This window comes from Mustela nigripes, chromosome 10 (assembly GCF_022355385.1).
Source record: "Mustela nigripes isolate SB6536 chromosome 10, MUSNIG.SB6536, whole genome shotgun sequence".
NCBI lineage: Eukaryota > Metazoa > Chordata > Mammalia > Carnivora > Mustelidae > Mustela > Mustela nigripes.
In genome coordinates, this window is record NC_081566.1 from 39,066,581 (window position 1) to 39,081,109 (window position 14,529).

At 55.8% G+C, this 14,529-nt stretch overlaps 1 protein-coding gene across 1 annotated transcript in view; it reads left to right on the top strand.

Moving 5' to 3' along the window:
• Positions 1–14,325, top strand: part of IGFN1 (immunoglobulin like and fibronectin type III domain containing 1) — a 27,049-nt gene extending 12,724 nt beyond the window's left edge. The window contains exons 12-24 of the mRNA XM_059413948.1: positions 1,936–2,085; positions 2,589–2,713; positions 3,646–3,787; positions 3,989–4,291; positions 4,897–5,196; positions 5,718–5,891; positions 6,931–7,059; positions 8,860–9,162; positions 9,479–9,567; positions 10,725–10,920; positions 11,634–11,933; positions 12,651–12,983; positions 13,814–14,325. Of these exons, the coding sequence (XP_059269931.1) occupies positions 1,936–2,085; positions 2,589–2,713; positions 3,646–3,787; positions 3,989–4,291; positions 4,897–5,196; positions 5,718–5,891; positions 6,931–7,059; positions 8,860–9,162; positions 9,479–9,567; positions 10,725–10,920; positions 11,634–11,933; positions 12,651–12,983; positions 13,814–13,827 (2,558 nt within the window). The 3' untranslated portion in view covers positions 13,828–14,325. The remainder of the gene's footprint in view (positions 1–1,935; positions 2,086–2,588; positions 2,714–3,645; positions 3,788–3,988; positions 4,292–4,896; positions 5,197–5,717; positions 5,892–6,930; positions 7,060–8,859; positions 9,163–9,478; positions 9,568–10,724; positions 10,921–11,633; positions 11,934–12,650; positions 12,984–13,813) is intronic.
• The last annotated feature ends 204 nt before the right edge of the window (positions 14,326–14,529 follow it).

The window sequence follows — 14,529 nt, forward strand, 5'->3', positions numbered from 1 at the left end:
ATTATGTGGATGGCTTAGGGGATTCTAGTAGAATGGGGATAGGGGATGAGGCAGGCTATGGGGATGGCCCTGGAGGTCCTGGAAAAATGGGCTCAGGGGGTGAGGCAGGTTATAAGGCTGGTTTGGGGGATTCTGGGAGAATGGGGATGGGGAGTGAGACACGTTATGGGGATGGCTTGGGGGATTCTGGGGGAATTGGGTCAAAGGGTGAGATAGGTTATAAGGATGGTTTGGGGGGTTCCAAGAGAATAGGGGAAGGGGGTGAAGCAAGTCATGGTGACGGCTTGAGAGACTCTGAGAGAATTGGATCAAAGGATGATGCAGGTTATAGGGTTGGTTTGGGGGGTCCTGGGAGAATGGAGATGGGGGGTAAAGCTGGTTATGGGGATGGCTTAGGGGAATCTGGGAGAATGGGGATGGGGGGTGGGACAGCTTATAAGAATGGCTTAATGGGTTCTGCGAGAATGGGGGCAGGGGGTGAGGAACATTATAAGGATGACTTGGGGGTTTCTGGAAGAATTGGATCAGTGGATGAGGTAGGTTATGGCGATGATCTGGGGCATTCTGGGAGAATGGGAACAGAGGATGAGGCAGGTCATGGGGATGGCTTAGGGGATTCTGGGAGAACTGGGCCAAAGGGTGAGAAAGGTTGTGGGGACGGCTTGGAAGGTTCTGGTAGAATTGGATCAAGGGGTGAGGCACGTTTTAAGGATGGTTTGGGGGGTTCTGGCAGAATGGGGATGGGGGATAAGGCAGGTTATGCGGATGGCTTGGGAGGTTCTGAGAAAATGGGGCCAGGAGGTACAGGTTATAGGGATGGCTTGGGAGGTCCTAGAAGAGTTGGGTCAGGGGGTGAGGCAGGTTATAAGGCTGGTTTGGGGGGTTCTGGGAGAATGGGGATGGGGGGTGAGGCAGGTTATGGAGATGGCTTGGTAGAGTCTGGAAGAATTGGATCAGGGGGTGATGCAGGTTATAAGGATGGTTTGGGGGCTTCTGAGAGAATGGGGGCAGGGGGTAAAGCAGGTTATGGGGCTGGCTTGGGGGAGTCTGAGAGAATTGGGCCAAGCGGTGACAAAGGTTATAAAGATGGTTTGGGGGTTTCTGGGAGACTTGGGTCAGGGGGAGAGGCAGGTTATAAGGATGGTTTGGGGAGTTCTGGGAGACTCAGGTCAGGACATGAAGCAGGCCCTAGGGATGGTTTGGGGGGTACTAGGGGACTGGGGTCAGGAAGTGAGGCAGATTATAGGGGAGGCTCAGGAAAATCTGGAGAAATGGGGTCAGAAGGTGAGGTGGGCTACAGAGATGCTTCAGGGAAGTTCAGAGTAACAGGCACACAGGCTGGAGTAGGATATGAAGGTGGACCCAGGAGCCAAGAAACCATAGAGCATGCTCCAGGCCAAGAAGGGGCTGGTCGGTGTCAAGACCCACGGTTCCTGGATAGCAAAGTTTCAGGTCTTGGAAGGGGCAGGTCTACTGGCTCAGGGGACTCAGGCATCCTGGATAAGGGGAATTTCACTGATAGAGAGAAGAGTCTCACCCAAAAACCTGGGGATTTAGGACGTCGGGGAGCCTGGAATAGTCCAGATGGTCCCTTGGCCGGAAAAGACTCTATGGACAGATCACAGGGTATCCAGGGCCTGGGCTTTCAGCTAGACAAAGGGCAAAGAGGAGAAAGAGGATCCCTGGGATATCAGGGGTCCCTGGGGGCTGAGAATGACAGAGCCCAAGGTCCAGGGCCCCTAAAGGAGTATGAGAGATGGGGAGCAGAAGAGTCTGGAGGGTCAGACGGAAGGCCTGGCCAGTTCAGCAGGTCTCAAAGATGGTTGGGGGTGGAGGCTGGAACAGCAAAGGGAAGGGGAGCAGACAAGGCCAGAGCCTCGGGGCAGCCCCTGGGAGGAGAGGACCGAGAGAGCCGAAGGGTGACTCTGCACGAAGACCAGAGTTGGGAGCCCCTGAGTCATCTTGGCAGCAGGAGAGGTGGCCCAGAGGGCAGGTCAGACATCTATAGTCAGGGGAGGGATGCCACCCAGAGTCCCAGATCCAGACACAAGCCTGGCACTGGCGGTTTCTCCAAGGAGGCCCAAGGTAGGTATTTCTCACGGGAATGGCTCCGGTGGGGTAGAGCCAAGGGGGACAGGGATGACTGCGTCAGTCTCACTTCTGCCTCCAGCCCCAGGAGATTGTCCCTGCCAGTGCCCCCCATTTTCACCCCCCCTTTCCATCCAGGAAAACCCCTTCCTCCTTATGCAAGTGGACCCCAGACCGCATGGGGCCGAGAGGTCTCTGGGTCTCTGTCTTAACAGTCTATGTCCAAAGACCTGGAGCTGTTGGAATACACCCTGTGGGTTACTCAGACTTCCTGTCTGCGTACTCAAGGGGGGCCCTTCATCCCCCTCACACCCCAGGTCCCCCATACCACCCTAAGTCTTGTGGAGAAAAATGGAAGCTTTGGTTTGGCTGGCACGGGCTCAGCCCAGTCGGCAGGACACGGTGGCCTCCCAGAGCTCAGTGTAGGCAAAGGTCTGGGAGGCTGGGCCTTGGCGGAAATCCCTGGGTGACCAGCCCCCGACTCCCTCTTGTCTCTCCAGGCCCCAGGGGCTACTTCTCCCAGGGCCTGGCTGACACGGAAGTGCAGCAGGGAGAGGCTGCTGTGCTCTCCTGTACCCTCACCCGCGACCTGGGCCCCGCTGCCTGGTTTAAAGATGGAGTCAAGGTACTGCCTCCCATGCTTTATTGACAGTTTATGGGGGGGGGGGGTGAAGCAGTAAAGAGTAGAGGGTAGATACTTTGCAAGAAAGATTTTTTATTCTTTTTTAAAGATTTTATTTGAGAGAGTGAGAGCGCATAAGCCGGGGAGGCAGAGAGGGACAGAGGGAGAAGCAGACTCCCCACTGAGGCTGAGCAGGGAGCGCAGTGTTGGGCTCGATCCCAGGACCCCAGGATCATGACTTGAGCCAAAGGCAGATGCTTAACCAACTGAGCCACCCAGGCACCCCAAGATTTTTCATTCTTCATATTACTAGAGCACCTACCCTGTGATTTATCTAAATAGCCAGCATGTTGATGTTTTTAAAATAAAACAGGATTTTTAGGTAGATGTGTACCCTCTTCACTTCCCCCTGGACACACCCCTTCCTCTCCCAGATGCCTCCTCCTCATCTAAAATGTCTGTTGTGTCCCAACACTTGTTGAATTCCACTGTCCTCCAAGGCGCGGTACAAACGCCACCTCAACCCAGCCAGCCGGGACCTCTCCACTCTCGGAACAGCCCTTCTGTCCTATAGCCCTTCTGTCCTCTGCCACAGCTGTCCTCTCAGGAGGACCGACGACATCAGGGTGGTCTAGGGCACGGGCCTTGGCGCCCGCTAGACCATGCTTCAGATCCCAGCTCCGCCTCTTACCTCTGGTTTCACCTATAAGATGGGGCCAATAATAATACTGACATAAGGTCGTTGCAACATTAAATGAGGTGCTGAGCTTGGAGGGCACTAGCGTGCACCTGGGGCATGCAATGGTTTCCTGGACGCCGCTATTACTACAGTTCCTACATTGCATTAATAAGGGGCCCCGCTTCCCCCCCTCCCCCTGCCTGGGGGAGCTGGGCAGGATGGAGATGACGGTCTCCTCCACGCCCCTTGTTTGCAGCTCAGCACCCAGGATGGAGTCGTCTTTGAGCAAGATGGTCTCGTGCACAAGCTCCTCATTGCCCACGTGCAGGGGACCCAGGCTGGGAGGTACACCTTTGTAGCCGGCAACCAGCGGAGCGAGGCCACCCTGAGTGTCCATGGTGAGGCTCAGCCCCACCCCCCGCCCCTGCTCCACAGGCTCTCTGCTCCAGGGGGTCGGCATCCCCTCCACGGTCCTCACAGGGGAGGGGGGGTGGTCTTTACTCTCAGCCTACACTTCCTCCCCCGGGTCCTCTTTCCCCACGCCCCTGGTACACAGCGCCCAGCCTGTTTTTGACTCCCTGGCCCCGTTATATCTCTAGATCACCCCGTCATCGCTGCTGATGTGACAGAGAAACTGAGAGAGCCACTGGTGGTCAAGGCTGGGAAGCCGGTGACGGTGAAGATCCCCTTCCAGAGCCGCCTCCCAGTTCAGGCTTCCTGGAAGAAGGACGGGACTGAAGTGGTGGACAGCGGCCGCCGCCAGGGAGCGCAGGTGGCCCTGGGGGAAGGCTTCACCCGGCTGTGCCTCCCCAGCGCCAGCAGGAAGGACGGTGGCCGGTACCGCGTGACACTGAAGAGCGAGGGCGGCTCTGTGCAGGCTGAGCTCACCCTGCAAGTTATAGGTGCCAGCCCCAGCCTTCTCCCCAGCCGAGGCCTGAGTGCTCCCAGGGTTCTGGGGCCTCCCTGCTGGCAGGAGCAGGCCCAGTTTGTGCCCCCCAGCCCCAACCCTCATTTGCATGTTCTCTAAGATACAAACCTCCCTGCTGGCAGGAGCAGACCCAGTGTGTGCCCCCCAGCCCCAACCCTCATTTGCATGTTCTCTAAGATACAAATCTACTCCACCTGTCCTTTCTCCCCTCCTCAGACTGGTTAGGAAGAAGACAGGGCTGGTGGCTCTTCTCTGCGAGCTAAGGCACTGGGCCAGGGGTGGGCTGGGGGACCACTGGGGTGGGATGGTGGCCCTCAGCCTTGAGCAGTGCCAGCAAGTTAGGACTGCCTGTGGCCAGAGAGCTGAGCAGGTGCCTGTACTGGCCACAGGGATGCATTCTGGGTCACCTCTGTGTGTGTGGGGGGAGGGGGGGAGATACCTCCAGGTAAAGCCCGAGGCTCTCTGGGCATTCCACCCTATAGCCGGCCTATCCGCTGATGAGGGGGGAGGTCTCGTACTTCTCCCTTTCAGCTCCTTTGACTCCCCCTTCTCTTCCTGCCCCTCTCGGTGGGACCCCAGACAAGCCCCAGGCCCCACAAGGTCCCCTGGAGGTAGAGGATCGCCGGGGGGCTGGTGTCTGCCTCCACTGGCGGCCCCCAAAGGACGACGGGGGCCGGGCCGTGGAGCACTACGTGGTGGAGAGGCGGCAAGCCGGCCGGACCGCTTGGCTGAAGGTGGGCGAGTCCCCTGCTGGCAGTACCACCTTCACCGATGCCCACGTGGAGCAGGGCAGGAAATACACCTTCCGGGTGCGAGCTGTGACCTCTGAGGGGGCGGGGGAAGCCTTGGAGTCCATGGAGGTGTTGGTGGCTCCTGAGGGTAAGAGGATGGACCGGGCCTTAGCGTTCCCCAGAGGGGGGGTGGGGCTGCCTCGGACACTGAGGGACACAACGATGGGGGGGCGTTTTGGGGCCCTTGTAGAGAGCACTGTGGAGACTCCTCGTGTAGGTTCACTTGGGATTTGGCAGGAGACCAGGAAACAAGGGTCATGGGGTCTTCTCCCAGCCAGGGCTCTCCGGGAGTTGGGGTGGACACGCAGAGCGCACTTTCTCAGGAACCTGGGCGGGGCAGACACCATCCTCCATCAGATGCCCTCCCTCTGAAGCATCTGTCAGGAGACCTGAGACTGAGGGGCCTCCGGGCTGCCTCTAAGGCTCCTAGGCCACAGCCAGAACAGTGTCCTAGGGTAGGCTGGCTCAGCACCCCTGACACCGCCTGGGAAAGAACAGTATGGCTGTCCCAGGTGTCCCACTCGCTGTCCCCCAGGACCTTGCTGTGAACTGGCACCTTTCCTTGGCCTCTGGGGCTGACCTGCCCCTTCTCTTCCCCCCCCCCCCCAGCTCTCCCCGGGCCCCCTTCAAGCCCAGCCATCCAGTCGGCCTCCAGCCAGGGCATCACGCTGACGTGGACGGCACCTCGGGGCCCTGGCAGTGCCCACATCCTGGGCTACTTGATTGAGAAACGCAAGAAGGGGAGCAGCGCCTGGACACCAGTGAATGCCCAGCCTGTGCCTGGTGAGTGAGCCTGAAGGGACACTCTGCTTTATCCTGGCCTCCACAGTTTCCCTGCATGACCTCCTGGCTCCAGGGCCCTGTGCCACCAGCTTGCCAGTCCCTTTAGTACAGCAGGTCTCACTTGGGGAGGTTTCACCCCTTGGGAACATTTGGCAATTGTCTGGCAATTTGGGGTTGTCATAACTGAAGTGCGGGGAGCTGGGGGGTAGCACTAGTGTTAAGAGGTCAGAGATGCTGCTGGACACCCTGCGGTTCACAGGGCCACGCCCCTGTCCCATTCCCATGTCCCCAAACACAGAATTATCTGGCTACAAATGCCAATAGGGCCAAGGTTAGGAAACCCTGGTTTAACAGAAGTCTCAGGACAGAAGCCAGAGCTGGAGCTATTAGCCCTGACCGTCTCCTTCTGGCCTTGACCTGGGGCAGTGTGCTCTTATCTCTGGATCTTACCTTTCTCATCCTTAAGAAGAGGAGATGTGTTCCCTGTCCTACTCACTTCCCTACAGTTTCCAGAAAACTGCTTTCTGAGATCAGAAAGAATTCAGAAACATCCAAGCCAACATTTGCAGGAGAAAGAATAGATCCCAAGCCCCGAGCATGTTGTCAAGAGACCAGGTTTCTAGCCAGGGCTGTGCCACTTAGGACCTCAGGATCCTCATCTCTGGAAAGAGGGTGGTGAACAAGGGCACTCTTCCAACTTCACTCTCCTAGTCCTTCTGTCTCATTTATAAATCTATATAGCTTTGTAACAACGTTTAGAAGTCGGTAAGGCAGAGAGAACCAGAGAGATTAAGGCACTTGTCCAAGACTACCCAGCAAGTTAGTGGCAGAACCAGACAGGGACTGAAGCCTCTCACCCTGAGCATTGCTCTTCTTACCTTGGAGACCCCCGAGTCACCCCTAGCCAGCTGGCTGGAGAGGAGGAATGTGTCGGGAATCTAGGCTTGGTCTTATCCAGAGCTTGGAAGCACCAGGCCATCTGTGTGCCTATGGCCTGGTCCTGTCACAGGCAGACGAACGTGGGGTGGGCTTTTCACAGAGAGGAGGTGGACCGTGGCAGACGTGCGACAGGGCTGTCAGTATGAGTTTCGGGTCACAGCTGTGTCTCCCTCTGGCCCCGGAGAGCCTGGGCCTCCATCGGATGCCGTCTTTGCTCGGGACCCCATGAGTAAGTAGAACACCAGCCCAGGTTGGGTGGGGGTGGTGACGAGCAGGGGATAGCTCTGGAGCCCGTGGGACAAGACAGGGGCTATAAGAAGGTCAGGGTTGGTCCTGAAGGCCATGGTCAGGAAGGCTGGAAGACAAAGGTCAAAGGGCCTGTGGAGTAAGGTGTATTTTAGGGGCCCTGGAGGATTGAGATCAGGCAGTGGGGATTAGAAGATCCCTTCCCAAGATCACTTAACTAACTCTTCAGCCTCTGGGCAGGTCAGGCCCACCTGCTCTCATCCTATAACCATCCACCCACCCCAGTGAGGGCTTGTCATCACCATGGGGCAGGTGGGAAGTCACCATGGAACCTCATTCCTAACTATCCAGCAGATCTTTGTTCATTGCCTTTATTGCAATGGCTGACATTGTGCCAGGAACTAGATAAAAAATGATGGCCTCTGCTTCTGGTCTAGAACTGCATTTCCCTCTCTGTGATTTCAGACATCCAGCACAGACAGATGTCAATGGACATGCTGAGAACAATGTAAACAGCCAAAAAAATCTGTGATCAAAGATGTTTCTAACATGTAGCCCGTGATATTTCTAAGACCTACAGGAAAGGGACCTGTCCTACTTGGAGCCACATTTTCCAAATTTGAGTAGAGAATACCTTCTTCACAAAACCCCCTTCAAAAACCTCATTCCAAGGCCTAGGGCTTAGGAAATGCTGCTCTGTAGCCTTCATGAGCCCTATGAGCCTGCTAGTGACAAGCCATCAAGGCAGTGGCACATTTCTGGCACTTGCCGGACTGGCCACATGGTCACCTTGAAAGCACCTACAGGGCCTGGTGCACAGCACAGGTCTGGGCTGTTAGAATGAATCCAGAAAAAAAAAAAAAATAGAACGTTGTACAAGTTTAACGGATCGAATGGTGTCTAAGTTTTAGTCCTAAAAAGGGCAGTGTGTGGAATGCAGAGGGGAAAGCGGACCCATGCATTTTACTCCTGGCAAGGTGACCAACCCTATCCTAGTTTATCTGCCTCTCTCTCTCCGACAACTGATAGGGAGTGGGGACAGCAAGCCGCCAGAGCAGTGACTACAGCACCCGATCACGACCGTTCCTAGGCCGTCGCTGCTGAGTATGATCACCGACCGGCAGCCTGACCCAGGGGCTTGTTAGGAATGCAGAGTCTCAGGCCCCACCCAGGCCTTCTGTATTAGGATCTGTAGTCTTAACCAAATCCCCCAGTGGCTTATAAACAAATTAAACTTAAGAGAAGCACTAGCCTAGCCCAGATTAGAAACACCTGGGCAGCTCTTAAAACTCCGGCTGTCTGGGCTGCATCCCAGCCACGTCTCTGGGGATGGGACCTGGGCGCCAGGGTCTTCAAGGCTTCCCACAAGAGTCCACTGTGCAGCCAGCTTGGGTAGACGGCTCTGCAATGGACAAAGCCCTTTACATACATCATACCTTTGTTCCAAAACCCCCGTGGCTGGGTAGGGCCTGTGTTATTTTCCTTCCCACTTAACAGGTGAAAAATAAGAAGGGACTGAGTGCCCACAAGGCAGTCTTGACGAACTTAGAGCTCAGAATCAAAAGATACAGAATTCTAGTCTTCGGGGATCATAGAGCCCAGGGAGTCATCAACTCATATGCCAGATTTCAGGAATTACAGAAGTGTGGTTAGGGGAAGTGGGCTAACAGGTGGGTGAAGAAAGTCCCAGCCCCCCACAGGAAAACTAATGAACAGCCACATGGAGTGGCCTCCCTCAAGAGAGGGTGACGCAATTCCTGATCTTCCCTCGGTGCCCGGCCAGGACCCCCTGGGCCCGTGCGGGACCTCCAAGTCACAGACACATCGCACACTAGCATCACCTTGAACTGGGCCCAGCCAGACACGCAGGACGGGGATACAGCCCAGGGCTACGTGGTGGAGCTACGTGGCTCAGACAGTCTGCAGTGGAGCCCCTGCCATGAGGGCACCGTGCCAGTCACCACCTTCACTGCCAAAGGGCTTCGGCCCCAAGAGAGCTACTTCGTGAGGGTGACAGCTGTCAATGACGGAGGCCGTGGCGAGCCCACCTCCCTGGACACGTTAGTGCAAGTCGTGCCTGTTGCTGGTGAGTGCCATCGCCTTCAGCTTCCCAAAGGCCCTTCCTGAGCGGGACCTCTGAGCAGCAGCCAGGATCCTTTTCCCAGTTCAATGATGTGCCCTTGATCGAGCACCTGTTAGGAGCCAGGCACTGGACAAGGCAGGCCCATTCAGAAATGTTTTCTTATTACAACTCATAAAAATCCTAGAGGGTTAGTGGTATTTACCCCCAAGTTGCAGATAAGGAAGCTGAGGTCAAAGGGCTTTGCCCTGGGTCATGCCACCGGTATGTGTGGAGGGGCCCAAGTGTGGAGGGAGGTGACAAGCCATCTTGTGTGTTCCAGTCCGTCCCAAGTTCCTGATGGACTCCAGCAGACGGGACTCGCTGATGGTCAGAGCTGGGGAGACCATTCGTGTGCCTGTCTCCTTTGAAGTGAGTATAGCTCATGGGGAGTGGGGAGAGGGGCCCAGAGTGGCCAGAGGAGCCAGAGTCAGCCCTGTGATTCTCTTTCACCTCCCCCCTCTTTCTGGTCCCCAACTGGTGGACCAGTCTTGTGCTGGAAATCAAGCCAGAGTCAGGATGGAAGAGGGTCCTCCTTGAAGACAGGATCCATCTACACGCTCATCTACACCCCCTCTAGTGGTCACTTCTGTTACTGCACCTCTAAGCTATGACGCCCCCTTTCCTTTCTCCTCCCTTAGTCTGGGAATGCAGTGTGGCTGCAGCACGGACAGTCCGTTTTGACTTTACAAAGTCCTGAGTATGAGTACTGTACAGGCACATGAACTGCGTTTGACTCGGGATGGTCCTCCACCAACACCACCTGGGGTCAGATTCTAGCCTCATTACTCACTAGCTGTTTGACTCCGGACAACTATCTTAACCTCTCTGTGTTCCAGCTCCCTCATTTGTCAAATGGGGACAACAGTAACTTCTCTCCAGGATTTTTCTGAGGATTCAAGGAATTAATACCGTGAAAGCACATAAGTAGAGCTTGACATGGCAAGAGCCCAACTGTGTTATATAGTACTAATTGTTGTTGTTGTTGTTGTTACTATTATTAAAGTCATCATCATCATCTCTGTGGGAACTCATAGGTGGCAGCGCCTGATTCAAACCCCGATATAATTCTAAATTACATGTTCTTAACTATTAGACCGTAATATGACGTAATATGACAAAATATTTCATACACACGCTGAGTGTTCCTCAGCCCTGTTCTCTATACTTGCCACGTATTATTAACTCCTTCAATCCTCAGAACACTCCTGTGAGGTAAGGGACTGTCCGCATCCCCGTCTGACTCTGATGCCCAGTGTGACAGGTGCCAGAGGCTCTCACAGGGACTTGGCGGTTTGCCTTACTCCCCCTTTCCTGCTTCCTCGCTACCCCACACCCCCTCCCGTCCCTCCCTGGATCCCTCTCTCAACCAGCCTCTCCCTAGGTAGGCATCTCCCACCTCTGTGCTTTTGCTCGGACATTTCTCCCCCGGGAGTGCCCTTCTCCCCACTTATACCTTCGTCCCAGTTTCAGTGCCATACATCCCACGAAATGTCCCGTCTTTACCTTTCTTTCCTCTCATTTCCCAGGCTGTCCCCATGCCTGAGGTGACCTGGCTGAAGGACGGCTTGCCCTTGCTTAAAAGTAATGTGACCTCCACCAAAGAGGGCCTCACCCAGCTTCTGATTCCTGTGGCCAGCCTCTCAGACAGTGGCGTCTACACTGTGTTGCTGAGGAGCCCGCAGGGCACAGAGGCTCTCTACCGCTTCTCCCTCAGGGTGGCAGGTGAGGCCGGCCTGGGCAGGGGCTCCCGACACCAGCTTGCTACTCACTAAGGCATGGAGCTCTCCAGCTGTCCTGGTCACGTGTCTCAGCTATTCTCCCAAACCTGGGTACACAGGGGATCACACCACCAGCCCTTCCTGAGAGCAGGAGGAAAGGAAGGAAGAAAGGCAGAGGAAGAGTCTGGGGTGGGGCGTGCCCCAGAAACTTAGGGACCGCTAAGCCGTAGCCCTTCCCCCATCTGGGACTCTCAGTGAGCAGAGACAGTCCCCACCATTACCTCAGTTAAAAGAGCCTTGGAAGGACTGTGTGTGGTCCTTGTACGGGATAATTGTTGCCCTCCCCACGGGCACTCCTGCACAGCCCCTGCTCACCCTGGAGGAGCTTCTGGAACACAGAAACGACCAGTGGCTAACTGGGACCTCTGCAACTTGGTCTTTTGAAAGCTTCTCCACTGACCATGTCCTGGGTCATTTTACTTACAAGTCAGAGTGATTTCAAATGGCTCTTGTTGGAGAGGCTTTCCATGCCTTAGAGATCACTGTACACCCCAGCGGAGCTCTATCTGGCTCTAGCTGCCGACATGGCCAGACTGCATTCCCCAGGACCACAGAAGACTTGGGAACCTGGAGAAGGGCCATGCAGAAGCCTGTGGGCATTCTGGGGTGCCCTGCTGGGTCCTCCCCAAACTCGGCTGCCTTTGCTCTCTCGTGCAGCGTGTCCGAAGGCACCTGGACCCATCAGCCTGAAGGAGAACGTGCCCGGGACAGTGACGGCCGAGTGGGAGCCCTCTCCAGACGAGGCTGGGGGTGTCCCCCTGTACTACGAGGTGCTGACACGCTCCTCGGTGCACGGGCCCTGGCGCCAGGCGGCCGACCGTGTGCACACCAACCACTACACCCTCCTGGGCGTGCTCCCCGGCCGCGAGTACCACTTCCGGGTGGTGGCCAAGAACGAGCTGGGGGCCAGCCTGCCCTCAGACACCAGCCAGCCCTGGCGTATCCCCCGGCAGCGAGGTGAGCTCTTGGGGATGCGGGCTGCATCTGGGGCAGCCCCGGCATTGGTGGCCCAGTGCGGCTTAACGGGTCACTGGCCCAGGTGGAGGCCAAGAGCTGTTGCCCTGCCCTCCTCCCCACCTGCCCAGCTTCCCAGCTGGCTCAACCCACCTGCACTGCTCTCCTCTGTGTCCCTGACTCAGGATGGGTCTGGAGAGATGGGTCAGGATGCCTTTGGGTGAGGTCTCAAATCAGCAGCAGTCCATACGGCAAAGAGAGGTTAATGTGTCTCTGAAAATCAAATGTATTTTACAATCAAACAGATGTGGGCCTTCAAAGTAATCGCTAGAAAAAGTAGATCATAAAATCAGATGTGTGATTCCATATTTCTAAAACACAAAAATGTCTAAAAGGTTCCACACCAAAATGTTAGCTCTGGTCATTGAAGGCAGTGACATTATGCTTAGTTTTGATTCCTTCCTGCTTTGACTTTCTTATACATTCTAGTTTGTTCACAGTGAATGAGTGTTAGCTTATAGAAAAAAAAAATCCAAATGTATTTTAAGAAAAGGATAAAAAAGTAAGTCCAGCTATGGGGGCCAAATTGATGGTAAGATGTGGCATTAGGACCCAGAATGTGCCTAAGTTCCACCAGGAACCAGTTACCCTGACTCGTGCCTTGGCCATCCCTTCCTTGATTACCGACCCTTCTCCCTCTCACCCTGGTTTCTGCCACAGACAGGTTCACGGTGAAGTCTCCAAGCTACCGGGAGCCTAACCTGAGCCAGAAGCCCCGGTTCCTGGTGGGGCTGCGGACCCACCTGCTGCCGCAGGGCTGCGAGTGCTGCATGAGCTGTGCTGTGCAGGGCTGGCCGCGGCCCCACGTCACCTGGTTCAAGGACGAACAGAGCCTGGCCGGAAACCCTGCCGTGTACAGCACCGACGTGCTGGGCGTGTGCTCCCTCTTCATCCCCAGCGTCTCCCCCAAGGACAGCGGCCAGTACAAGGCAGTGGCGGAGAACGCGCTGGGTCAGGCCGTCAGCACTGCCACCCTCATTGTCACAGGTGAAGGTACTGCCCTAGCAGAGGGGGGAGGGGAAGGAGAGTCGGGGAGCAGCCGCCTTCAGAGCCCTCCCTGTCCCCTGAAGGGTAGTTGGGCTGGAGGTCAGGATCCCGGGCCCTCTAACCCCTGTGGCTCTGCTGGCCATCACGCGGCCTCCTGGGGCCTAGATTTACCCACCTGCAAAATGTGCTATTAACTAGATCATTGAGGACTAACTCACCTAACTCTTGGCTTAGGGACGATGCCTCCCCAGCCTAAGCTTCCCAGTATGGCCTGCAACACATTTCAAGACAAGAGATGAAGGGGCCTCTTCTGTCTTCTGTGTTTTACCTTCATAAATATGCCCAGACACAGACATTTTGTGCCCCCAAAGCCTTGCTGATTGTCTTACTGGTAGTCTCTTTCAGTAAAGCAAATAACCTATGTTGATAAGAAAACAGTTTTCCTTAAGAGTACTTAGGACAGCTTATATTTTGAATAGAAAACAAAGTAACCCCTAAACATTTTAGATTATTGAGAATTGATCTTTATGCCAAAATGGCCCTTTCAGCACTGACCCAGAACATCTTTTCCTGCATCTGTGCCAAGGCCCTCGGGAAACCACTCGCCAGGTGCCCCAGCACGTGCACGCACCTGGTCCTGAAAAGGCTGTTTTCAGAAAAGTGTTGGGGGGCTGGTTGCCAGGGGAGGAATTGGCCCACGCTCAGAGAGTACGTGCTGTCTCTGGACTTGAGCCCTTGGGACTGACCATGACCTTCGCCACGGAACGGGGGCGGGGGGGGCGGGAAGCTGCTCCTTCGGGACCAGCCTGACTGCCCCAGTGCTCCCTGTCTTGCAGAATCCAGCTCCTAACACCACCTCACCCTGGAGTCCTGTCTGGCTCGACGGTCGTGGATGACGACAGATCCCTGAAATTTCGCTCTTGACACCCATACTGGCCCAGACAGACAGTCCTAAAGGACGGAGGACACCGGTCGTGCCTGGAGCCCCAGGGAGACAGGAGCGAGGAGCAGGAGGGCATGGAGTCCTTGGGGGAAGAAAAAGAAGAAGAGGGGCGACCTTCAGCCTCTCCACCCCAAAGCCAACTCCCTGAACGTGACCATGAACCTCCTCCACTCTCTCCATGGGGACTTCTTTCTTCTCTACTTCTTGCCAGAGATCCGGAGTGAACCCGTCGGCCAGAACAAGGCCCAGCCCTTGTTTTCTGGAAGCGGGTTCTTGGAAGAGCTGGGCCTGCTGTGAGCACAGGAGGGAGGAATGAGGAGGTCAGAGGAGCTGCATGAGGGCCGGGGGACCCAGGGGGTGTCTGGAGGGTGCGCTTTCTGTACTTTTCATCATTAAAACATGAGGCCAACACAAGCCTATCCCTTGCAAGTTGACTTGGGGCTGGTGTGTTGGAGGAAAGGTTCCCACCACAGAACCTTCACCCCAGGCGCCCACAGGGAGGACAGGTGGTTCTGCGCCTGCTTCTGAGGGCAGGAAACCAGAGAGGGGTTGGAGGGTCTGCATGGAGGAGAGACACACTCTTCACTCTCACCCATGTGTCCCTCACGC